Genomic DNA, 25,737 nt, shown 5'->3' on the forward strand with positions numbered 1-25,737 from the left:
GCCTGGCTCCTGTGGGATTCACTGGCAGCGACTCCCCTGCCTTTGTTCTCCCAGCATCCCCCAAGTCCAGGAGAACGTAGCAGATTTTCGGAGAGGGAAACCAAGGCCTGTCTCTTGATGAGTGAGCTACAGAGACCCTTTGACTGGAATCATGGATTGCCTGGTTTAACTGGCTTATCTCAGCTTCCATCTTCCAGAAACAGCTCAGGACCGGCCCCACCCACTTCCAGGTCCCACTCCTTTCTATTTCCAGGCTGTGCGGGATGGCTGAGTGCCCATGGTTAGTTAGTGAGGCCGGAGCTTCTCCAAGGCCTGCTGGTCCTCAGAGCCTCACTGCTTTGCTCTTTTTATTTGTAGCTCAGGTTGGTCCTGAACCCCTGTTCCTCCTGTGACCACTTCTCAGGCGCTGGCAGGAAAGGCTTGCACCACCATGCCTGGCCTTCTGCCTTACCTTCTGAGACAGGGTGGTCCCAGCTCTAAGTCACTGGCTGGGGGTGGGGTTTCTGCCTTCCAGTGTGCGCCATGGAGCCTTGCTCTTCACAAGGGCTCTGGGATATGGAATACTGGTTCTTCATATACACATCACTGCCTGAGCCATCTTTTTTCTCCTCCTCCTCCTATTTTTCTTTCTTTTTGTTTTTGGAGACAAGGGTTCTCTTCATAGCTGTGACTGTGCTGGAACTTATTACATAGATAAGGCTGGCCTTGAGCTCAGAGATCTACCTGACTATCTTTCAAACATTATTATTATTATTATCATTATCATTATTATTATTTTTTGAGACAGCCCAGGCTGTCCTTGCACTCAGAATCCTCTTGCCTCCTGGGCCTCCGTGCCTCCCCAGGCCCTTCACCTCTCGCTCCTGTGTGGACCATCTCTCTTCTCACTCATTTTTCTTTCCTTGTCACTGTTTCTAATTTCTCCCTCCCCTCCCCACTAAGGGAGCGGGATCTCAGCTAGGCATTATGGGGGCAGCTAGCTGAGTAGACTTAATTATACTAATGTGTGAATGACTCACGTCTCCTCCCTCGACTCTTGCGGCGACTGTTTAGATGTATATAAGGAGGAGGCGTGTCCTGGGGACAAAGCACAGTGACAAGGAGCTCACGAGGCATGTCCGAGGAGCTAAGCTTGATCAGTCTCCCCAGCACAATTATCACCAAAGTAATAATAAATAAGTTAGCAAATGGTTTGGGAAATGTTAGGTCAGAGAAAGAACTAGAAAGTCTCCTCCACAGCTGTGTTAATGATCAAACTCACAGACTTTTTTAAAAAAAGGTTTATTTATTATGTATACTGCAGGCCGGAAGAGGGCAGCAGATCTCATTATAGATGGTTATGAGCCACCATGTGGTTGCTGGGAATTGAACTCAGGACCTCTGGAAGAGCAGCTACTGTTCTTAACCTCTGAGCCATCTCTCCAGCCCACAGATATGAACTTTAAAGGTAAGAATGGGGGCTCGAGAGTTGACTCAGCTGCTAAGGACACCGGTTGCTCCCGCAGAGGCCCTGGATTAAATCACACATGTCGGCTCACAGGCATCCTAAGCTCCAGTTCCAAAGGCACCAGGATTGAGTGTGGTGCACAGACATACGTACAGTCAGGGTGCTCACACCACATAAAATGAAAATAAACCTAGGGTCTGGAGAGACGCTCAGTGGTTAAGAGCACTGGTTGCTTTTCCAGAGGACCCGGGTTCAATTCCCAGCACTTGTACATCAACTACAGCTATCTATAACTCCAGTTCCAGGGGATCTGACACCCCCTTCTGGCCTCCGCAGGCACTGGATGTGGGGCACATCCACCCGTGCATGTGGGCAAAATTCATAGAAATAAAAAAATAATCCTTTATAATAAGATAATAAAAAAGTAGATCTATAAAATAAAAGCAGACATGAAGCTGGGGCCGCAGATAGCCCAGCAGGTTAAGGGGCTTGCTTGGCACACCTGAAGACTTTGCTCCAGGGATTCACGTGGCAGAAGGAGAGAAGTGGCCTCCTGACCCCCACACTTGTGCTGGGGCGCACTCACTCAGCTGTCAGGGATGACCTTCAATTTTTCATTCTCCTGCCTTAGCTGTGTGTCATGACAGATGCAAGCCCAGGGCCCAGGTGTAAGGACCTTACCTAATGCAACAATTGAAAAGCAGGAATGTAGCCAAGGCAGGGGCCGTGGGGGCTTCCAACTTTAATGCCAGCTCTCAGGGGCAGGAGGATCTCTGTGAGGTCTGGGCCAGCCTGGTCTACAAAAAGTAAGTCCAGGGCTGGAGAGATGGCTCAGAGCTTAAGAACATTGGCTGTCTTCCAAAGGTCCTGAGTTCAATTCCCAGCAACCACATGGTGGCTCATAACCATCTACAGTGAGATCTGGCGCCCTCTTCTGGTGTGCAGGTGTACATGCAGGCAGAATGCTGTATACATAATAAATAAGTAAATTAAAAGTAAGTCCAGGACAGCCAGGGCTATTATACAGAGAAACTCTGTCTTGGAAAACGAAAATAGATGGATGGATAGATAGGTAGGTAGGTAGATAGATAGATAGATAGATAGATGGATGGATAGATAGATGGATAGATAGATGGATAGATAAAAATGTTTAAAAATTAGCAGGACATGGTGGTATGCACCTTTACCCCCAGCACTTAGGAGACAGATGCAGGTGGATCTTTGAGTTCAAGTCCATCCTGGTCTATACATAGAGACCCTATCTCAGAAAAAATAAAAATGAAAACAATAAGCAAGCATTGTAGCTGGGTGGTTGCAGGGCCCTGGCTTCCATCTCCAGCTCTGCGCAACCAAAAGCCAAAATCAAGCAGGAAAAAGCCTTGAATAGACATTTCTCCCACGAAGACATGCAGATGGTCCGCGAAACAGTGTCCAGCGTCAGTCATCGCCAGCGAAATGCAAATCAGGTCCACAAAAGCTGCCACCTGATACTCACTGGTAACGGCCCTTAGCCCAAGAATAGAAAGCGGTCATTGCTGGAGAGGGTGTGGGGAAACTGGGACCCTGCTCTCCCTCGCACAGGACTGGACAACCGCATAGCCAGCGGGCTGGTTCTCCAAGCGACCCAGGAGCTTAGTCTCTGTTTTTAGGTCTCCTGGGTACTGAAGACTTTAAGTACCTCAGAGAATCTTTTAAAAGGACACACTCTGGTCCTGGGCTCTGGCCGGCGTTCTCGGCGGCTACAGGGAGTTCGTTGGCGGATGAGCAGATGAGCAAACGCGGTGTGCTTCTACGGTGGAGGGTTACCACGCCCTGACAAAGACGGGAATTCTGAGCCGCCGCCTGGGTGTGACAGTGAAGACGCTGTGCCCAGTGAAAGAAGCAGGGTCTCACTGAGTTAACCCAGGTTGGCCTTGATCTCTTCTTAGCCCAGGCAGACCTTGAACTAGCCCTCCCCCTGCCTCAGCCTCCCAAGCTAGGATGACAGGCCTGAGCCACCACAGTGGCCTGTACCCACTCTGCTGAAGAGCTCTGTCCAGGCCTGGCTCATCTGGTGCCCCTCAGTCTGGGGCGGTTGCTCCCAGGGCATACTTGGCAATGCCTGCATGTTTTTAACATGTCTGGGGGTTTAACATGACCTGGTAGAGTGAGGTCAGGAATGATGCTTGGATCCCATAGTGCCCAGGAAAGTCCCCTATGTCAGGGGGTGCTGAGTCTGGAAGCCTTGCTGGAGACCAATCTCTGTGTATGCTCTCTGTTCTCCCCTCCATTGTGTGTGTGTGTGTGTGTGTGTGTGTGTGTGCATGTATGTGTGCGCGCACGAGCTCGAGCACATGTATGCATTGGGGATAGAAACCAGGCCTCCCTCACACATACTGAGCACACACATACCACTGAGCCACACCGGCGCCCTCCCCAACATGCAGTGGAGACCCTGGTCAGGAAGGCAGAGGAGGGAGCTCTGTGGGGCACTGGCATTTACTCCCCCACTTGAGCTTGATGTTGCCACTGTCCGTCCAGACTGTCCCCTGCAGAAATAGACGTGGGACTTGCCGAGCTCAGAGTGGGTGTCGGCGTGAGGCCCGTGGGCACGAGGGCACAGCTCCTGGTTGTCTCCTCCCCCGGGAAGGCTGAGCTCCTGGTGCTGTTTTATCAGACACTGGACTGTCATCTCTAAAGATAGCACATGACTGTGGAGGCTCTGCCACTGCACCCTGAAGTGTGAGTTTACACGGGTGGGGGTCGAGCTTGTTGTCCTGTCACAGCAGAGGAGGAGAGTGTGACCTGCAGGACTGTGCCCTGGGCTCCTGAGGCAGGCATCTGCACTTTCTTCCCTCTTCCCTCCCCTCTCTTCCTCCTTCCCTCCTCTCCCCTCCCCTCTCCTCTTCTCCCTCCCTCCCTCCCCCTGTCTCCCCTCCTTTCCTTCCTGGTCTTCTCCTCCTTCCCTCCCTCCCATCCTCCCTTCCTCTCCCCCTCTCCCTCCCTCTCCCCACTGTCCCTCTCTCTCCCCTACCTTCCTCCTTTCCCTCCCTTCCTTCCTCCCTTTCCCTTCCCCTCTCTCCCCTCTTTCCTTCCCTTCCCTCCCTCACTTCCTTTCACCCTTTCACTCCCTCTCCTCTCCCCTCTCCCCTTCCTCTCCTCTCCTCCTCTCTCTTCCTCTCCTCCCCTCCTCCTCCCTTCCTTTTCTTCTCTTTGTCCTTTGGTTGGGAGCCTTAGCCTTTAATGGCTGAGCAGCTCCCCAGCATCTGTTTTGTTTTCAGAACAGGGTTTCTCTGTGTAGCCCTGGCTGTCCTGGAGCTTGTGCTGTAGAGCAGGCTGGCCTTGAACTCGTAGATCCTCCTGCCTCTGCCTCCTAGGCACTACCTGTTTTATGGGGTACTGGCGATGAAAGCCAGCACTTCCTGCATGCTGGTGAGCGCTGCGCTGGGTGGCTTTGGTGGCAGGTTTTAGTGCTGCTGTCCCTGTGGCTTCCTGGTACAGGAACGTCCAGTTGGTGGCCGCAGCTGTTGTTAATTAGTGAAACTGGGGGATTGAGTTGTTTGAGACAGGGTCGCACTGTATGTAGACCAAGATGGCCTTGAACTCACAGAGCTTCTACCTCTGTCTCCCCCCCAACCCCGAGCCCCACCATGAGGCTAAAGGTGTGCTCCACCACACCCAACTTAAATGTGTATTTTAATATTTATCTGCTCATCATCCTGGTGTCATTTTACTCTTTGAGGCAAATTACAGAAAGCCTGCCCACCGTCTGAAGCCTTTTATGCTGATTTAAATGCCTCTCCCATACGGTGGAAATGCATAGACAGCACGGTCACGGCGAGATAATTGCTACTCTGCCTGGAAATGGAGAAAATTCCAGACAAGTGGAGCCTGTCCTGTGGTGGTGCCCAACATTTTTGCTCTCCACCTTGCTCTCCTGCCTGGTGTTCCCAGAAGCCTCTCCTGTTCCTTCGGGTTCCAGGAGCCTCCTTCGGCCTCTCTCCTGAGGCCGGTCTGCTGGCAGGCACTCACGCCCTGTCCTTCACTGAGAAGCCACCTCAAGTCCCCTGAATGTGTTCTCTCGGGAATGTCTGGGGCCCACAGCGTCTTCTGCGCAGGCCCCTGTCAGGTTTTCCCTGGGACGCGGTGGCACCTCAGCCCTCGTCCTGGTTTCCTGGTGTTACTGGATGCTGTCTCCAACCTCACTGCCCTTTCCCTCCTCTCTCACTTTTAATTTGCCGTTGAATCCTTGCAGTGAACTAACAGAAAGGGGCTCCTTCCATCCTTGGAATAAATTTGTGCGTTCAGCATGGCTGACAAGGTTCCAAGGCGAAGCCTTGCCTTCCTCTCTGTTGCACAGCCCTCTGGGTAATTCTTCCTGCCCCCGGCCGCCATCCACTCCCTGTGCAGCAGCTGTCCATCCAAACACCTGTTCACCCATCAGTCTCACTACGGACACCGCCTGGCTGGGAACTCAGCACGTAGGCCAGGCTGGCTTGGAACTCGCCTGCCCCTGCCTCACCAGTGCTGTGCCTCACCAGTGCACACCCCACACCTGGCCCATCTGCCCGTCCCTCATCCTACCCAGCCATCCAGTCACCCGCCCACCGGCACCCTACACGAATCCCTCCATCCATTCACCAGTTCGGGGTCCCTCCCCCATCAGGACAGTCGCCAGAAACACCCTTCCCACAAACCATCACACACCTCCCTCTCTCCCTTTATTTAGGTCTGTTCAAATGCCACCTCTCCAGAGAGAGGCTGCAGCCTGGGTGCAGCTCCATGGAAGGGTGTTCCCTCGCCCACAAGGCCTGGGCCCATCCCGGCACACCAGCACAGCAGGCCCCAAACTGGCCTCACACTCTGCCCTTTAGCCAACATCATTTTTCCTGATAACACAGACGAGCGCTTGGGATTCTGCTATTTACTGCAAGGCTCCCCTTGTGGCATGAAACGTCCTCCATCTTACGGGTGGTGTCTGGGGGTGTGTCCCCGACCCCAGGTTAGCACTGCACATAGTAGGTGTTCAGGAAGTATGCACTGAGCATACTCAAGACTCTAGCGTGGGATTTATCCAGACACGCTCAGCGCTGGGGCCAGCTGCGTCTTCCAGCTGTTTGTCCATGGTGGGTCTCAGGCCTAGGGTCCCAGGCTCTCATGAAACACAGAGTCTGAGGTGAGACAAATTCTACATGGCTTGATGGGTAATGCGGATTATGACTGTTCTCTGCCTGTCTGTCTCTGCCTCTCTTTGTGTCTGTCTCTGTCTCTCTGTATATAATCCATATCCACAGCCTCATGCCTGTTTAGGTCCCTGCTCTCCCACTGACGTCCATCCCCAGCCTTGGCCCCAGGTTCTGAGCAGCCTTACCTGCTCTGAGGCTCACTCTCCCTACCTACACAGCCCTGCACCTCAGGGCTGCTGGGGAGTCCAGCGCCCCCTCCCTCCTGAGGGGCTCTGACGTGCATGCATCCATCTGCTCATTTCCCAGTGCCCACGAGGTCAGCCTTTGATACAGACCCTCCTCTGTTTTATTTCTGCAGAGCTGCTCCGGGGATTGAGGCGGCTTTTTTGGCATTTTGACAGTCACGAGAGCTTTATGCAAATGATATGCAAAGCAGCAGCTAATGAGCCCTGATTGCATTGGCCCTGGTGCTGGGGAACGCGTGGTTAACTGTGCCAGGGTGGGGGCACAGCAGCGAGTGTTTGGGGGGCTGGGCAAGAAGAAACAGCAGGGGTGATGGAGGTGGGTGTCTCTGGGGAGGGCATGAGGGCAGCTGTGTGCTTTGGCATGACGCTGTTCTTGTCCGAGCCGATGAAGGGTGGGAACAAGGGCCGTAAGTCAGTCCCGGGAGGACGGGGGCTGCACGTGGGGGAGCAGAAGGCTGTGCGTGGGGTGACTGGGGCCTCCCCAGCAGCAGATGGGCCAGGTCAGGCCAACATAGGGGCACCTGGGGGAGAACGCTCTCCATGGAGAGAGAGAAGGAGACAGAGGGGTCTGTTCCCCCTACAGGGTCCCTGTGGTATGGGACAAGGTGGAGGGGTTCTGCTACAGCCCTGGGAACCCAAGCTCTCCCCCTCCCCTCCCCCTTCCGCTGTGGCCCTCTCCCTGGAACACTGGGCACCTCTATCCCCTAGAACTGCAGATGACTGACATCTTGTAAGTCTCGATGTCCCCTGTGCCCACCACTTGGCTGATGCCTTGGGTGCAGTGACTGTTTTGCCTTTGATCTGCAGAGGGTGAGGACTGAAGTTGGCTCTGAGCCTTACCGACTCTGAGTGGCCATTGCCACATTTTCCAGTCAAGTCTTTCAGAATGTCACAAAGGTCATAAAGATTGATGGGCAGAGGCCCTTTCCTGTGCTTCCTTGAGTGCCACTTGGGAAAATAGCTTATTCTCAGAGCCTGCTTCCTCCTGGGCACTGTGGCCTTGTGGCTGGCAGGCCGCTGGGCCCTCTAGCGCGTGGGGGACTTGTGCCAACATCTCCAGTGTTGTGGTACTCCCTGCAGTCTGTGGCTGGCTTGGTTTGGCCGGCGGCAGTCTACTGGTTGACAGGGATTCGTGTGATGAGTGTAGACGAGGCTCTCATCGTTATTGAGAATCAGGGCCTGGTGGTGCACAGCTGTGATCCCAGCCCTCAGGATGGAGAGGTCATGGCCAGCCTGGGCTACGGGATGAGGCCGAACCCAGACAGTGGAAGGAGAGAGCTATCGCCTGTCCTTTGAACTGACAGAAGCCCACCATAGCGTGGTGAGCGTGGGCACACGTGTGTGCGCACACACACGCACACACACACACACACACACACACTCAGAAAAATAAATGTGGGGCTGGAGAGATGGCTTAGCAGCACTCATACATATAAATAAAAAGAAATAGTTGTAAAACATTTTTAAAATGTCAAAAAGCTTTTGGGTTTTTTTGTTTGTCTTTTAAAGATTTATTTATTATGTATACAGCACAGTGTTCTGCCTACTCACCAGGGGAGGGCGCCAGATCTCATTATAGATGGTTGTGAGCCACCGTGTGGTTGCTGGGAATTGAACTCAGGTCCTCAGGAAGAGCAGCCAGTGCTCTTAACCTCTGAGCCACCTCTCCAGCTCTGTTTGTTTGTTTTGAGGCAGGGTCTCACTCTATAGCATTGGTGTTCTGGAGCTCACTATGTAGATCACACTGGTCTTGAACTCATGGAGATCTGCCTGGCTCTGCCCACTTAGTCATGGGATGAAAGGCATATGCCACCACACCTGGCCATCATACATACATACATACATACATACATACTCAATATCCTGGATAAATAACTTCATTGTCTTTAGAATAGTCATCATAAGGTCAGACTCTTAGTTCTATTGATCCCGTGTCGTTCCTTTTGAAATTGCCTTTTCCCTCTGACCTCCATTCTGATCATCCACCACCCAGCTCATGTTTTAATGTCAGTCTTGTCATCTTGGAACACTCGACTCTCCCTTGAAACAGTCAAGCGCTGGTCATAGAGCAGGGTATCTGGCCTGCTAGTTAAGGGACACGTGTGAATCCGAATTGGGTTGTTTGTATTTCCGCCTCTGTGGAATTTTAGATTGGTTTTTGTTTAATGAATGTTTTGCCTGCTTGAATGCCTGCATCACGTGCATGCCCAGTGCCCTTGGAGCCCAGAAGAGCGTGATAGAATTGGAACTGGAGTTAAAGTCAGTCATGAGCTGCCATATGGGTGCTAAGACCTGAACTCAGGTCCTCTGCAAGAGCAGCCAGTGCTCTTAACCCAAGTTCTTTCTAGCCCAACAAGGAGATTTTTTTTTTTCAAACAAAGAGGGCTGGGGATCTGCCTAGTGTTAGAGCATTAGTGTCTATGTGTGAGGCCCTGGGTCAGTGCCCAGTACCGCAATCAGAAAAAAACAACAACCAAACAAATAAAAAACCAGACTTTCTGTTTGTTTGTTTATCAAAGCAGATTTTGGCTTCTGTTTTATTCTCCCTCTATGGGGAGAAGTGCCGGGGATTTCAGGAGCTTGTGCCACGAATCAGGGCTTCGACAGGAATTTCAGCAGAGGAGACTGGGGACCCACCGACCATGGGAGGAACCAGGAACCGAGAGTGCCTCTGCCTCTGAGTGTGTGCTGGGAGCAGCTGCAGGCACAGGCGCGTGCGCGCGGTAGACCGCGCCTACACGGCGTAGGAGGCTCTGCCTAACGGGTCACCAGGGAGGTCAAGGACAAGGAGGTGGGGTGGGGGTGGGGACGCATATGGGGGAAGGAAAGAGTCTTGAGCCGTAAGCAGCGGCACATTCCCGTGTCCCCGCAGTGGGAGGTCTGTGCTCCAGCTCGGTCCCCTCTGTCCTTAGTGTGCCAGCGGCCAGTGCTCTCAGCTGCAGAGTACAAGGCCGTGGGCAGCAGAGGAAGGGTCCCGGTGACTGGATTCAGCCTTATACCCTGGTCTCCTGTCCTCTGTCCGTCTTCTGTCCTCTGTCCGTCTCCTGTCCTCTGTCTGTCTCCTGTCCTCGTCCGTCTCCTGCCACCGCTCCTCCTGGGTGTGTCACGGGGCTGCGTGGAGCTTGGAATTCAGAAGATGGAGGTGGTTGTTTGTCCTGTCGTAACTCCAAGAACCGGGACCGGCCAGCAGTGGGGGCGGGAGGGGCCCAGGGCCAAGGAAGGCTATCTCCAGGTAGCGTCAGTCATAGTGCGGAGTTTCGGGGGGGAGGGTGGGGGGCTGGCCCTGCCCCCGGGCCTCCCTAGGCAGCACAGCTGAGCCCTGAGGTGATGGCACAGGTCTAGGGTAGGGCACTGTGCTGCGACACAGAGCGCCCCCTCACGTTGCGGGTTCTGGATCGGTGTGCACACGTGTGCAGGGGTCTTCCCGATGAGGGATGCTCATGCTGTACGTGTGCCTCGTGTGCCTCGTGCGCACAGGCGAGTGGGCACACAGCCTTGCGGAAATGCATGCATGCAAATTCACGTACTAGAGTTTGTACATGCGTGTTGTGAGTGTGTACCAACACACATGGGTGCACGGGTCAGGTGGGCGCAGCGTTGCTTTAAGGGCATCAGACTTGGCATCAGAGACCTGGGCACCAACAAGCCAGCTGGGGAGCATCTACGACTCTGAGGCCCAGATCCAGTCTATAAAATGGAGTCCTCAGGGTGTAGAGGCAGAGAGATCAGGAGTTCAAGGCCAGCCACACACACACACACACACACATTGAAGTAGCTCAGAGGTCGAGAGAGCACATATTGCTCTTCCAGAGGACCTGAGTTCAAATCCCAGCACCCATATCTGAGGATACCTCCAGTTCTGGGGGAACCAGTTCCTCAGTCTCTGTAGGAACAGACCTAAATAAAATAAATTTTCAAAAAAACTAAAATCTGGGAGCTGTGGAGATGGCTCAGTCAGTAAAATACTTGCCTCAAAAGCTTGAGGACCTGAGTTCAAGTCCCCAGGACCCACCTAAGAACCAGAGAAACAGTGGTACGTGTCTATAATCCCAACACTGGAGAGGTGTAGACAAGAGAACCCCAGAGCTCCACACGGCCAGACAGTTCAGCTCAGCTGGTGAGCTTCCTGGTAGGAGGAGGACCCCCCTTGTCTTAAAGGTTCTGAGGAAAGAAGCCGGGGGTTGTCAGCTGGCCTCTCCACACCCCTGCATTGAAAGACTGCCTTTGTTTGTTTGTTTGTTTTTGAGACAGGGTTTCTCTGTGTAGCCCTTACTGTCCTGGAGCTTGCTCTGTAGACCAGGCTGGCCTTGAAATCACAGAGATCCGCCTGCCTCTGCTGCCTGAGTGCTGGGATCAAGGGCGTGCGCCACGGCAGCCGGCCAATTATCCTTATTTTCTGAAAGGCAGCGTGGTGGCTCTCCGGCACCCAGCGCTCTGGAGGCAGAGGCAGGAGGACCTCTGTGAGCCTGCACGGTGAGGCGCAGGCTAGCCGGCACAACGCAGGGAGACTCAGGTGCAAACACAGGAATCTGGGTAATGGATGTGCACTCCCGTGCTACGAGATTGCGCGTGGCTATTTCACAGTCAGCCTGGCAGATCTTGGGTGTGGGGGTCTGGTCGCCGAGCCCTAACGATTGAGCTTACCAGAAGGTCTTGAGAAGCAGCGCGAGATGAGGCGTGAAAGCCAGAGCTGGGGTAGTGCGCATCCTGCAGGGAGGCTGACGGACAGGACCCGGCCAACCGGTGCTGGCCGCGGAAAGACGCGAGGTGCGCGTGCGCCTGGGTCACCGCGCCGCGGTGCAGAAAGAGGGCGTCCCCTGCCGTCCACCCGGGGAGGACGTCTGTGCGCAGCATTGCCCGGTTGCCATAGAAACGAGCAGCGGGCGGTGGGTGGCTGGGGAAGGAGGCGGGTCGGGAGGGTTGGGAGGGGGGAGGCCGGCGCGTGGGGGCGGGGAGCTGGCTCCTGCAGTTCGGGCGCTGTCGCCTCCCGAGCCAGAGCGCGCCGGAGGGGACCCCGAGGACGGAGCCCCGAGCCTGACGCCAGGGTCCCCCCCCCGCCCCGCCCGCTACCACGGAGCAGGTGGCCAGCCAGCCCCTCCGGCCCTGGCCTGGCCCAGCGGGGACACTGAGTGCCCACCTGCCCCCAGTTTGGTGCTCAGCCGGGCTCAGGTAGGCGATGGGGGTCTGGATAAGTCTGCGTGGAGAGTGGGGACCCCGCGCCCCGGCCTTCCTGCTGCTCGCACCTGGTGCTGGTCCGAGAGGCCCGGGGGCCCAGGGACCTGCTCTCGGGACCGTCTGCTGTCCGTGGTCTTGTCTCTCTTCCTCCGCACCTCCTTCCCGGTCAGCACCACAGACGTGACTTTAGAGCGCTGCCACAATCCCTGGGGGCAGCGGGATCAAGGGGAAGGGTGGCAGGTCTGTGCCAGACAGGGAGGGGCCAGGCGTGGAGGGAAATGCGCTTGTCCCCCCCCCAGGGGTCTCCTAGTCGCTGGTCATTTGTCACAAACCTGCCATCTGACACCAGACCCTCTGGGGGGACTTCTGGGTGGTCTGGACTGAGTCAGCGCATCAGCGCAGTCCTTTCCCCTCCGTGCTCCTTTTGCCAGTGGGATGACCCTGCGACTCTCATGGGGGCTCCGGTCCCAACCCCCAGCCAGCCAGGGATTTCCATGTTGGGGCGGGTATGCTGTGGCCTTCCTCCCCCTCCCTGTCCCTCTGCAGCGGTGCTCCTGGGGACCTGCTCACTGCTACTGGGGGAGCAGGGACACTGCGGAGAAGCCGCGCGCCGCCGCCACCGCCGCCGCCGCCGGCGCTCTGGAGGAGGGGGCAGAGCAGAATGGAGCACTGGGAGGCGCTGCGCAGGGGTAGCCTGGAAACCCCGTTCAGGGGGCCGGAGTAGGGTACCCGAGAGTGGGCTAGGCTCTACTTCTGTGTCCCCGTGTCGGCTGAGGTCTTTGCTTGGTCCTGCTGGCAGTGTGGGCCTCCCTCCTTCCCCCGGGCGCTCAGAGGTCGGAGGACGCGCAGCAGGGTGGGCTCAGAGGTCGGAGGACGCGCCGCAGGGTGGGCGCCCGCTGTGCTGGTTTCTGCAGAGGTCAAGTACACAGTCTGGGAGCATGGGTGCAGATTCTCGCCTTCTCAGGGCCGTGGACGTGAGAGGGGCTGGCAGGGGGGTGCGCATCACCCTCTCTGAACTGCATCCTCAGGCCCCCCCTCACTGAAGCCTTGAGCTGGTTTGCCCTGCCCTCTGCAGCCAGGCCCACCGGCCTCAGGGCAGTCAGCTTGGCCCCCAGCCTGACCTCTCCTTCCCCCTTCCTGCCCTGTCTGCCCCATCCTCACCCCCCCTGTTCTTGGCAAAGTTCAGTTTCTGCCTGATGTATGGCCTACGCTCCGCGGCCACCAGACTCTGGAAGGGGGTCCCCTGGGGTTGTTACTCATCACCAGCTGACTGCAGCCAAACCACCTGCTTGGAAACGAGGCTGAGACCCCAGTTCCCCCAGGAACTTCTTTCACATGAGAGAGAGCCCAAGGGAGGCCCTGGCACCCAAAAGCCTAGGGCTGAGAGGGGCCTGGGCTCCCCAAAACAGCTCCATGTCAGCTTCCCAGACCCCAATTCCAGAGTCACCCCTCCACTCCTCTCCGCAGTATCCCAACCACTGGCCGTCTTCCTGGCTCTGGAGTCACAGTATTTCCATACCCACCTTCTCACCCTTCCTGTGACCCCCTCTCCCAGGTGCCCTGCCTCTAGCCATGAGCTACAAGGCTCTGGTCTCCTTGTCCCACCATAGGGCTTCTTGGTGAGCCTTGGAAATGAAAAGCAATTCAGGTCTCCTGAAGGCCTGGCATCGCTGGCGGCCTCCTCCCGGCCCCACCCTTCCTGCCCACTTCTTAATCCGCTGCGAGGGCATAGCCCATAGAAGCCATGAGTCTATCTTCGGGCCTTTGCACTGGCTGGCCCTCTGGTTGAGCACTCCTCAGAGCTCTCTTCCTTACCTCCCTGGGCTCTTTCTTCAAATGTTACCTCAGAATGGCCTCCTCTGGCCTTCCTGCATCGAGTCTTGCTGTTCCTGGTGCCAGCTGTGGTCCCCTGTCCTTTTCTGTGCCACCTGTCTTCACGGTTCTTGTCACAGCCTATGTCATTCACTCGTGTTCTGGCTTCTCGTCTGTCCATCGCCTTTAGGATCTCATCCCTGCAGGCTGAGAGTTCCCTGCTGCAGCCTGCCTTCCGTCCTGAGAGCCAAGGCACCTGCACACACAGGGCCAGCGTCCCTGCCTGGGGGCTGGTGAGCTTTGAGCTTTGGCAGAGGCTCCGGGATCTGGTCTCTATGGTGGGGCAGTGGGGACAGTGTCCTGACCTGGGGCCCAGTAGGGAAGGCGATATGACTCCCCTTGAGAGGCTAGAAAGTGGGGAGAGCCCTCACCACACCCCATCTTGCCAGCAAAGAGAGCCCATCCTCCCTTCTTTCTGTCACCTGGATTTTATACCGTGGGGGTGGGGGACCCACTGTGTCCCTAGCAGGGGCGTTACCCATGCCCACATAGCCAGCAGCCCTGGCACTCCTCCAGGTGGTCATGGATGCCCACAACCTCTCACCCAGGGGAAGCTGTGTTGATCTGTGGGGCTGGACATGCTGGCTCCTTGGCCAGGGTGGGAGGGCGGGCGGGGCTGTGTTTGGAGGTGATGCTCTGGAGGGGTGTAAGAACAGGCCGGAGGCTGCCCTCGGATGATCCGCTAGCCCCTTCCGCTGGTTCACCGAGCTGCTGGCAGTGACCGCTGGGCCCAGGCTCTCCCTGATGCCCCAAAGCACAGGTGAGGGTGGACTTGGCCTCCTTTGGGGGCCAGTGTCTGTGAATTTATCATTTCTGAGAGAAGCCCCGTGGGGAGCTTCAGGCAGACGCAATGAAGGTCAGGTGTTCAGTGTGTGTTTGTTTGATTTTTGTTGGTGGTCTTCTGCAGAAGGCAGGTCTTCTGCAGCTCAGGCTGCTGTAAACTAGCTGTCTGTGGAGGACAACTTCCAGCTCCTCACTCTCCTGCACTTCCCGGGTGCTGGGATAACAGGTGCGTGTCATTGTACCTGGCCAGCCCAACTTCTAGACCCAGAGAGAAGGCGAGAGGAAGCCAGCCCCGGGAGGTCCTGCATGAGACCCAACAGCTCAGAAGGAGCTCCGGGGGTTAGCCAAAGGTGTTGGCCACAGCACCAGGCCTACCTCTGCCCACTGCGTTGGTGGCCCGCTGCTTCCCACGTCTGCTCCAGGATAGGTGGTGGGCACCTCCCCGCCAGCAGCTTCTCCACTGAGGAAACTGAGGCCTGGGTAGGTGAAGTGACCCGCCGAGGTTCTACGCCTGGGAGATGGCAGAACTGGAATTTGAACCCAGTCTTCAGTCCTCCGTGGCCTGTGGACAGTGCGCTGCAAAGCTGGGGTGCCCACACTGAAGGAGGGATGTGAGGAGGGCGCTTGCCTGGCATGCAGAAGTCCCGCTGAGTACATAGCCCACGGCTGCGTTCCTCGCACTGGGGAGGCAGAGGCAGGAGGACCAGAAATCGAAGATCGTCACCCGCTGTGTAGTCAGTTTGAGGCAGCCTGGGCTACGTAAGACCTGTCAACAGCCACAGCGACAAGCATAAGAGAAGAATGGACTTGGGTCAGAACTGTGGGCTCCCAAGCCCAGGCACCTTCAGGGATTGGCACTTAGGATTCCCAGGAGACACAGACCAGCAGCCAGAAGGAAGTGGGGGAGAAGGGGTGCCCAAGAGGCCGAGGATGGGGATGACTTGTCGGCTCACAATGCCTCTGAGGCTGTGATGCCCCATGACCCTCCATCCTGAACTAGGGAAGCCAGAACGTGGCAATCCTGCATCCTGCATCCAGGCATCACTCAGAGGTCCGGTCCAGATGTCTGAGAACTGGGGAGCCGCTAGTGCATTTTCCAGCCCCAGCATCAGGGGGGCAGGAAAGCAGGGGTCTCCATGCTGCTGGGCAGGAGAGCAGCCAGCATTTCCACTTCCCTCTGCCCCCCAGCCCCTCCCTGGGCTGTAGATGCTTTTCCTGTGACCATCCCCCCATACCACCCCCAGCTCTGCCCAGGGGTGCACAGGCAGCTGTGCCAGCTCTGTGGTCCCTCCAGTCCTACCAGGTGGACATCTGACAGCAACCTCAGAGGCTCCTGTTCGCTTGGTCCTCACTTCACCACCAATGCCCTTCCCCCGCCCCCAGCTGCTGCTCCCTGTGTAGAGCATAAGACAGACAACCCTGGTGCCTGCTGGCTGTTACCACAACCTAAGGTAATGGTGGCCTGCTGGGCAGCTGGTCCCCATGGCGTGACTGTCCGCACCGCCCTATCACGATTTTCTTCCCATGACCCTTGGACATACTCTTTGCAGCTACGTCCCCGAGCCCGTGTGACTTTATCTCTGTGGCTTGGGGACTATCACCTGCTGTTCCTGATGATGAAAGGCCACAGGGAAGCTGGGTGCTGTGGCCTTTTGTCTAGGAAGCCTAGGAGCCTGTTGGGCATGTCACAGGAAGTGCCAGATGCCAGCCACATCCACTTCCTGACCCCTGACAGAAAGCCCTGTCATTAAGAAGAACGTGGCATTTTGTGGAAGGGGAACCTCCTCCTGCCTCGGTGTGTGTGTGTGTGTGTGTGTGTGGTGTGTGTGTTACCACCCATGTGGCACTGGAAGCTCATTTGACAGCTCCCTGCTTTCACTACCCCATCCTGTCTGCCTCCCTAAGCAGATTCCCATGGGGGTACAACCCCGAGGGGCTGGAATGCAGAGGGCCTAGAGCCTGCCATAGGCTGGGCTCACTAACACATCTAATTTTCTAAATTAATACTCTTTAATATTTATTTATTTACATATTTGTTTGTTTGTTTTGTTTTTTATTTATTTTTTATATTTATTTATTTTTGAGACAAGGTTTCTCTGTGTAGCCCTGGCTATCTTGGACTTGCTCTGTAGACCAGGCTGGCCTCAAACTCAAAGAGATCCGCCTGCCTCTGCCTCCCAAGTGCTGGGATTACAGGCGTGTGCTACCACGCCCAGCTCTGCTTTCAATCACCTGTATTGTGTATATTTGTGGGTACGGTGCCTGAGGTCAGGGGGGTATGCGCCATCTGACGTGGGTGCTGGGAACTGAACTTGGGTCTCTTAGAAGAGCAGCAGGCGTTGCTAACCGATGGGGCATCTCTCTGGGCCCTCATCTGATTCCTAAGCCAGGTCTTTTCCACACGAGCTGCCCTGAGTCACGGGGCAAGGGGGGACTGGTCCTTTCTCGTGCCACATGCCGCTGCAGAGAGTCCTGCAGGCAGTGCAGCCTGCGGCCTGCGCACCCAGCCTGACGTGCCAGGTCATAGCGGCACCACCTCTGCCGTATGCTGAGGGCACTTGCTCTAGTGCTAGTGATTCTTCCCTCTCTGAGGCCGGAGGCTGGGACTGGCTTGGGATGTCGTTTTGGAGACAGGATCTCTTTACGTAGCCCTGGATGGCCTGTGTAGACTAAGCTGGCCTCAACCTCAGAGAGGTAGTTCCTCCTGCCAGGATTCCTGAGGGCTGGCATTAAAGGTGTGCACCACCACATCGGCTTTTTTTTATGTGTATGAGGGTGTGGCCTGTGTGTACATCCGAGGAGGCCAGAAGAGAGCGTTGGATCCCGGGGACTGGAATCAGCTGGTTGCGAGCTACATGGGAGCTGGGAATTGAAGTCAGGTACTCTGGAAGAGCAGCCGGTGCTCCTAACACACCGTCACCACCACACACACACACCACCACACACACACCACCACACACACACCACCACACACACACACACACATGCACACACCACCACCACCACACACACCACCACCACCACACACACACACCCCAGCACACACACACACACCACACACACACACACACACGACACACACACACACACACCACCACCACACACACCACCACCACACACACACACACACACACCACACCACACACATACACACCCCAGCGCGCACACACACACACATACCACACACACCACCACCACACACACACACACACACACACACACACCACACACCACACACACACACCACATACTCCACCACACACACACACAGACACACACACACCACCACCACACACACACACACACACACACACACACACATACACACCCCACCACCACCACCTTTGTTTTGTTTTGAAATGGAGTTCGAGGGCTGGGGAGACAGCTGGGGAGGGGGGGGACACTCACAAACAAATGTGAGGACCTGGGCCTGGCCCACCAGACCTGGCCCCCTGTGTGTTGGCTTTGTGTGGAGGTGATAAACGCCAGGAGCCAAAGCAGCTTGGGGAGGAAAGGCCGCATTTGACTTACACACCCCGGTCACAGCTGATCACTGGGGGACTCAGGCAGGACCGCCAGCAGGACCACTGCTCGGAGGCTTGCTCAGCCTGCTTTCTCACTGGGCCTAGGCCCACCTGCCTGGCCGAGGGTGCTCCGAAAAAAGGGGCCGGGCCCCCCCACATCAACCATCAATCAGGAACGTGCCTCAGCAGAAAAGATTCTGAAAATCGCGCACAGCATTTAAAATAAACCCAGCTCACTCGCAAGCATCGTGTGAGAGGCTTGGGTGGACCGGGCGTGATCAGCCCCTTCTCGCCCCACATCAGGCTTCCTCGAAGCTGACCGCTGTCTCCATTTCGCTCTGCGGTTGTCCCAAAATAGTTCCCCTTTTCTATGGCCGTTCCCAGCCAGGCTGGCCTGCAGGGTAAACTTGTCCCTTTGGCCTGTGGCTTGGGGTGGGGTGCAGGGGGCAGGTCTGCACTGTAATTTGCTGGGCCAGTGCCCTGGGGACGTGGATTAGGTCACGCCCAGCCTCTCACGTGACCCCACACTGTGCGCTGGCCTGGCACCCCAAAAGTGAATTCCTAGAGGTGGTGTTGTGGGGGAGACCTCCGCCCAGTGAGGCTGTGAGGAGTGCTCCCTCCGCTGAGGCTGAAGAAGCTTGTGGCCGCTCACATCTTCAGTCCCAGGTGACACAGGAAGCCATACTGGAGCCGGGCGCGGTGGCACAGGCCTGTAAGCAGCACCCGGGGAGGCAGAGGCAAGTGTAGGCTGTGAGTTCGAGGCCACCAAGGCTACACAGAGAAACCCACTCTTGAAAAACCACAAAGACAGACAGACATACTGGAATAGGGCACCAGGCAGGAACAAATGAAGAGATTAAGGCTGGGGGAGCGACACCCCTAACCAAGGATCCTCATGTGTTGATGCCACTTGCCCTGAGTGTGAGGGGCAGCGGTTGCTAAGAGATGGCTTTACCTGCCCTCTCTGGGCAGAGCAGAAGCTTCCAGAACTATCCACCCTAACCCAGATAGCTGCTGTCCCCACAACTGCATTGCCCAGACAAGGAAGCGCCCCAGGAACCATGGCTGCCTCTTTGAAGGCTGGGCCCTTGGCCCTCTGCGGCTGTTCCCTGATTGTTGAGCCATTCTTGACTGGGTGGCTGTGATGCCCGGTAGAGGGGGGTATGCCCCCCCCCCGCCCCTGGGGCAGAGCGTGGCCCAGATTGAACAACTGTGATGACTGATGACAGATCCGGGGCAGACAACGCCTCGGCATGTTGTATAGATCACAGTGTGACCCCGGGGCCAGGGAGCCACGTGCCCAGACGTGTGTGGGTGGACTGTAAGCGAGGCAGGGCCGGGGCAGCCAGAAGAAGCCGGACTGGACCCAACCAGAAGAATCAGGGAGCCTTTAGCTCAGGATGTACATGGGAGAGAGGCCTCCCGTCAGTTCCCAGGGAACTACATGGCAGAGGCTGGGGCTCTGGGGGCCAACCAGGGGCCCTGGGTTGGGGTCAGGGGAATCCAGGACCATCTTTTGGATCTAGTGTCAGGATCCAGCTGGGTCAGGGCGGAGAGGGCAGGGGGCAGGGGTGGGGAGGCTCAGCCAGGATGCCCACTGGAGCCCACTGGGGTGGGAAGGCCCATGTAAGTTGGGAGGGAGGGCTTCTGGGAGAGGCGCTCAGTGGAATCCCGGCAGGAGGAACAGGTGTGGAGAATGTTGAGAATGGGTCTTCCCCGGAATGGTAAGCCCTGCCGGGAAGCACCCCATCCCAGCGGGGGCTCACCGCAAGGAATCCCCCTTCTCCCTGTGAGTCGGGAACGGGACGCGGCCCACTTCCCCACTTCTGGATCTCTCTCCTGTCCTTGCAGCCCGTGAGCCGCCGAGCCTGCTAACGGCAGGTTCCTCCGGCCTGTCCCCACAGCCGCCATGTCTGGCTCCTACGACGAGGCCTCAGAGGAGGTCACCGACAGCTTCTGGGAGGTGAGCGGAGGTCTAGGCTCCTGCCTGTCCCCCTAATCATCCCATGCCGTCAGCCCGGCACCCTTGGGCCCCTTCACGACCCCCGGTGTCCAGCAGGGAGCAGAGGCCTTCCGGGGCAGCTGCCCTGTAGCGTTTCACGCGCTGGGACCCCCAGGCCTGCACACCAACCTCTGCTCCATTTACAGTTTTCATAGCCCACCTAGCTGCTCCCACTGTGTCCTCTGCGTGGTGGGCAGGGGAGGAGAGGGGGGTCAGCCCAGGCACCCCACAGCCTCACACAGGTAGAGATGAGACTATAAGCCTTTCAGGGGGCCTCAGAGTATCCGAGACCTGGAGAAAAATATATTGCTTTTGGCGTTGGAAATCAAAAAAGAAACTAGCAGGCCTAGATTAATAAGTTGCTTAACGAGATGCCCGCAAAACATAATATTGTGTCAAGAGCTCAGGCTTAATATGACTCTTATAAATATGATAGCATTAGCTCACGAGAGCAAAATGAATAATTCATCATAGCCCCAGTCCAAATTATATGAAAGCCCTGCCGCTTTTCTGCAGCAGCTAGCGGCTTTTAGAGGAGGAGGGTAGGTGGAGACCGTGGCATCTGACCTGCGGTTCTGGGACCCCGCAGGGTGGAGGGCGGGCGGGAGGCGGGGCGCCCCCTGCAGGCCGGGGCCGGGGACTCGGGTGCCGCCGGCTCACGCCCCGCCCCGCCGCCAGGTCGGGAATTACAAGCGGACGGTGAAGCGCATCGATGATGGTCACCGCCTGTGCAACGACCTCATGAGCTGTGTGCAGGAGCGCGCCAAGATCGAGAAGGCCTACGCGCAGCAGCTCACCGACTGGGCCAAGCGCTGGCGCCAGCTCATCGAGAAAGGTGCTGCGCTCCCGGGGCCCTCCCGGATCCCCCTGGGCGGGCACCTGTGCGCCCAGCATCCCCGCTGCAGGGGTTTCCTCAGACCTGGGTCTGCTGGGCCAAAGCGGGTCCCTTCATTCTCCTGCCGTGCAAGACTCTAGACCGTGCGCGCGCGCACACACACACACACACACACACGCACACCACACCTACGCACAACTATCACTATTTTGAAAAAGACTTCTAGAAAAGCCACGTACAGTGCGGAGAGCCCCTGGCAACTATCCACTCGGCCGAGGTTAACGTTTCACTGCGGAGACAGGATCTTCTGTAGCCCAGGCTGGCCTCCAACTCTAAATGTGGCGGAGGATGACCCTGAAATCTGATCCTTCTGCCTCCCCGTCCCCAAATAGAAGGTTATAGACTTAAAAAGCCACACTCGGCTTCTCTCTCTCCCCCTCTCCCTTCCCCTCTTTTGTTTGTTTGAGACAGAATCTTACAGTGTAGACCCGACTGCCCAGAACTGGCTGTGTAGACCAGGCTGGCGCAGACACCTACTTGCCTCTGCCTCTAGAGTGTTTTGTTTAAATTGCACACCAACCTATCTGGCAGCAGCGGCTGCTACTCCTCCTCTTCCTCCTCCTCCTCCTCTTGAGTTCTGGGGATTGAACTCAGGACCTCTGGAGTTCTATTAGCCTCTGAGCCATCTCTCCAGCTCCAGCATACACCTTTAATCTCAGTACTAGGGAGGCAAAGGCAGGCAGATCTCTGAATCTCTGAGTGTGAGACCAGCCTGGTCTACAGAGCGGGTTCTAGGTCAGCCAGGGCTACACAGAGAAACCCTGTCTTTAAAAAAAAAAAAAAAAAAAAAACCTCATACGCACTTTTTTTTTTGTTTTTTTGAGAGGTTGGTCTCCAACTCCCTAAACAGCACAGGGTGACCTTGAACTTTTGATCCCCTGGTCAGCAGTTCCAGTTGATGCCATGCTAGGCAAGCACTCTCCCTCCTGAGCACACCCACCTCTCTGTGCACTTCCCTCACAGTCCTCGTCAGGGGAGGGCCTGCTCTGCCTGGCAGCAAATGAATGTGAGGCTGGCTGCCAGTGGCTCAGGTCCCTGCCAGTCACTGCTGGTTCCTGAGTTTCAGCTGCTAGCTTAGGGCGCCTGTCCTGGGCCTGCAGAAGCTCCTGCGGAACAAGGTGGGGCATGATAGAAAGGGAGGCAGACAGACACCAGGTGGGAAGCAGGGCAGATGTTGGGCTGGAACCCACGGGGAGTGCAGGCCGGGGTGAGAGTGGAGCAATCCCAGAAGGCTTCCTGGCAGCCATAGCGGTCGTCGTGGACATTAAGAGTAGAAGTCTGGGGAGAGTGGAGGCAGATGTTTCTGTTGCCATGGGAAGAGAGGGAAAGCATCAGAGAAAGGGGAGAGAGAGGGTACAGCTGCCATCATGGGTTGGGGTCCATGTAACCCCCTGACCTTTCCCCCAGGCCCACAGTATGGCAGCCTGGAGCGGGCCTGGGGTGCCATTATGACGGAGGCTGACAAGGTGAGCGAGCTGCACCAGGAGGTGAAGAACAGCCTGCTGAACGAGGACCTGGAGAAAGTCAAGAACTGGCAGAAGGACGCCTACCACAAGCAGATCATGGGTGGCTTCAAGGAGACCAAGGAGGCGGAGGATGGCTTCCGAAAGGCCCAGAAGCCCTGGGCCAAGAAGATGAAGGAGGTACCTCAGGCGGGCAGGGCAGGCGGCAGCTCAAGGGTGGCGAGGCATGGCACGGGGAGGGGGGCACCCGTGGTGAGGGAGTGCCAGCATCCAGCAGAGAGCTGTCCACATGCGGTGCTTTCCCCAGCACACACCGGCTGGTCCCCATGACTGGTGTGTCTGTAGTACCATGAGGGGCAGCACCCCCAGATGAGGGCATGGGCCGGAGCCTCGGGAGCCAGGACCGGCAGCCTCCTGACCACACGGACCCCCGCTCTGGCCCTCTTCCCCACAGCTAGAGGCAGCCAAGAAGGCCTACCATTTGGCCTGCAAGGAGGAGAAGCTGGCCATGACCCGGGAGATGAACAGTAAGACGGAGCAGTCTGTCACTCCGGAGCAGCAGAAGAAACTTCTGGACAAAGTGGACAAGTGCAAGCAGGATGTGCAGAAGGTACCCTCGGAGAGCTGGCGGCGGGGGCAGCTGGTCGGGAGGGTGGTGGCTGGAGCTGCAGGCTGGTGAGCCCCCATCCCCATCCTCCACCCTGGTACCCGCAGACTCAGGAGAAGTATGAGAAAGTGCTGGAAGACATAGGCAAGACCACGCCACAGTACATGGAGGGCATGGAGCAGGTGTTCGAGCAGTGCCAGCAATTTGAGGAGAAGCGGCTGGTCTTCCTGAAGGAGGTCCTGCTGGATATCAAACGGCACCTCAACCTCGCGGAGAACAGCAGGTACCCGGGCACGGGCCGCCCAGCAACTGCAGTGCGGGCACCCCAGGCCTGGTGATCGGGAGGGGAAGGAGGGCTGGCGGGGAGCATCAGGAGGAGCCTGTAGATGCAGCTTCCATGCTTACAGGGAGCATGGGCTTGGCCAGCAGTGCATGGCCGTGGTGAGGCCCCTGGGCTGAGAGTCTCCAGAAAGCACTCTGCTCGGGCTGGAGGGACAGCCTGAGCTCTTATCAGGTAGCTAACAACTGCCTATTAACTCCAGCTTCAGAGGTTCTGTCGCCCTCCTCTGGCCTCCGAGAACACTTGCACTTACATGCACAGGCACACACACATATAAAATAAAGAGAATGAATGAATCTTGGGCTGGAGAGACAGCTCAGCGGTTAAGAGCACCTGCTGCTTTTACAGATGCCCAGCACCCACAGAAGGTGGCTCACCTTTGCCCCCCAAGCCCACAAACACGCATGTGGTATCCACTCACAGACACATGAATAAAAATAAACTAAAAAAAAAAATTTCGCTGGATGTGACGTCAGACGCCTTTAATCCCGGCACTCAGGGAGGCAGAGGCAAGTGGATCTCTGTGAGTTTGAGGCCAGCCTGGTCTACAAAGCGAGTCCAGGATAGCCAAGGCTACACAGAGAAACCCTATTTTGAAAAACTAAATAATAATAACGAGTTAAAGGTCTGGAGAAATCCCTCCGGACTTAAGCAGCGGGATTCCCAACACCTGCGCGGTGGCTGGCAACACTCCTGACTCCAGCTCCAGCGAATCCGGTGCCCTCCTCTGGCCTCTGAGAGTACCGGGACACACCTGGTGCACACACATTTATGCAGGCAAAACCCCCACGCATGTAAAATAAGCAAATGCAATTTTAAAGATGAGGGGAACGTCCTCTGCCTCCTCCTGGCTGGGCTGAGGAGGAAGCCGGTGCCATCCCGCCCTCCGTCATCACAGCTACATCCACGTCTACCGAGAGCTGGAGCAGGCCATCCGGGGCGCCGATGCCCAGGAGGACCTCAGGTGGTTCCGCAGCACCAGTGGCCCCGGCATGCCCATGAACTGGCCGCAGTTCGAGGTGAGGAGGTGCGGGGTGGTGAAGTGGGAGCCTCGGCAGGTTGGGAGACCCATCGGCCTGACCGCCCCCCCCCCCGGCCTCCAGGAGTGGAACCCGGATCTCCCCCACACCGCTGCCAAGAAGGAGAAGCAGCCTAAGAAGGCAGAGGGGGCGGCGCTAAGCAACGCCACAGGGGCTGTGGAGTCCACATCCCAGGCCGGGGACCGCGGCAGGTGAGTACCTCCCGTGGAGCTCCTGGATAGGAGAGAGAACCACATCCTGAGACAGGTACATTTTCTCCAAGAAGACGTGACCCTGGAACACAGCTGCTGTGTGTCCCCTGAGGAGCAGGTGGGTGACCTTTGGGGACACCTCCTGTGAGTCACAAGGTATCCTGGCGCTCTCCTTACACTGAGGGGTCAAGCCTCCGGCCAATCTGGAATGAGGAAACGTGGCTTGTAAGGATAGGAAGGGAGGCTGAGTCCAGAGAGACTGGGCCGTACATCACAGCTCAGAACCAGGGGAGGCTGTGTAATCCAAGCTGGCACCCAGGTGGGCATTCGGTCCCTTTCACAGGGTCAGACAGTCTCTGGGTCCTCTTCAGCACTCCCTCACGAGCTGAAATGCTAAATGCAAAACCTTCAAGTCGATGGAGGGTCAGTGCCTCGGACCCCGTCTCTGCTCCATCTCGTAGACTCTGGGCCCCAGCTCTGCCTAGGGCGAGCTGTTGGTAGGGGTGGGGTCGAGGCCGCTGAGTTCACCCATGTGCACCTCAGCGTTAGCAGCTATGACCGAGGCCAACCGTACGCCACCGAGTGGTCAGATGACGAGAGTGGAAACCCCTTCGGGGGGAATGAGGCCAACGGCGGCGCCAACCCCTTCGACGACGATGCCAAGGGAGTGCGCGTGCGGGCGCTCTACGACTATGATGGCCAGGAGCAGGATGAGCTCAGCTTCAAGGCCGGTATGGGCAGGCGCGGGCCCCGCTTGGCTGATGGGGGGGGTGGCTCTAGGGGAGAAAACAGGCCTGAGTTGGGTTAGTGCAAGGGTCCAGCTTGAAGACGGGCGTTTCAGGGATTGGCCAAGGCAGGGCGGGGCCCAAGACCCCGTTAGGTGCCGGCTGCAGGGGGTCGGGGCTTTTGGACGTTGAGTGGGTCTGTAGCCCTGAATCTAAGTCTAGGTAAATCAGTTGGAGCACTGGGGACCATCCAGAAGCTTTGA

General features: G+C 56.9%; 2 protein-coding genes across 3 annotated transcripts in view; one reads left to right on the forward strand and one right to left on the reverse strand.

Annotated features, from left to right (window-relative positions):
- Pacsin1 (protein kinase C and casein kinase substrate in neurons 1) overlaps positions 1–25,737 on the forward strand; it is a 45,817-nt gene that overhangs the window by 17,436 nt on the left and 2,644 nt on the right. Inside the window, exons 1-9 of one of the 2 annotated variants that reach the window (XM_021630063.2) lie at positions 11,829–12,026; positions 20,063–20,174; positions 20,892–21,048; positions 22,516–22,751; positions 23,026–23,181; positions 23,286–23,461; positions 24,417–24,537; positions 24,622–24,749; positions 25,293–25,480. In XM_021630063.2, the coding sequence (XP_021485738.1) occupies positions 20,121–20,174; positions 20,892–21,048; positions 22,516–22,751; positions 23,026–23,181; positions 23,286–23,461; positions 24,417–24,537; positions 24,622–24,749; positions 25,293–25,480 (1,216 nt within the window). In that variant the 5' untranslated portion in view covers positions 11,829–12,026; positions 20,063–20,120. Of the gene's footprint in view, positions 1–11,828; positions 12,027–20,062; positions 20,175–20,891; positions 21,049–22,515; positions 22,752–23,025; positions 23,182–23,285; positions 23,462–24,416; positions 24,538–24,621; positions 24,750–25,292; positions 25,481–25,737 lie in introns of those variants that run through there. The other variant, XM_021630068.2, reaches the window with a different exon arrangement.
- Positions 9,148–14,484, reverse strand: LOC132648409 (uncharacterized). Its single transcript, XM_060369984.1, has 8 exons — positions 14,449–14,484; positions 13,194–13,260; positions 12,784–12,940; positions 12,653–12,726; positions 12,365–12,597; positions 12,101–12,238; positions 11,502–11,751; positions 9,148–9,978 (listed from the first exon to the last, which is right to left on the reverse strand). Exons 1-8 carry the CDS (start codon positions 14,482–14,484, stop codon positions 9,851–9,853), a joined length of 1,083 nt encoding a protein of 360 aa, XP_060225967.1. The 3' UTR covers positions 9,148–9,850.

The sequence above is a fragment of the Meriones unguiculatus genome, chromosome 16, assembly GCF_030254825.1.
Source record: "Meriones unguiculatus strain TT.TT164.6M chromosome 16, Bangor_MerUng_6.1, whole genome shotgun sequence".
NCBI lineage: Eukaryota > Metazoa > Chordata > Mammalia > Rodentia > Muridae > Meriones > Meriones unguiculatus.

What these genes read in the sequence shown, in the direction of transcription:
- LOC132648409 (XM_060369984.1), bottom strand. Translation starts at nt 14,484, where the DNA reads ATGTCCAGCCCCACAGATCAACACAGCTTCCCCTGG. An exon ending in CTTTGCCAAGAACAGGGGGG is followed by an intron (nt 12,941 to 13,193) that starts GTGAGGATGGGG and finishes TGACCTCTGCAG; the next exon opens with AAACCAGCACAGCGGGCGCC. An exon ending in GCCTCTCGGACCAGCACCAG is followed by an intron (nt 11,752 to 12,100) that starts GTGCGAGCAGCA and finishes CTCCTTCCCCAG; the next exon opens with CCACCCACCGCCCGCTGCTC.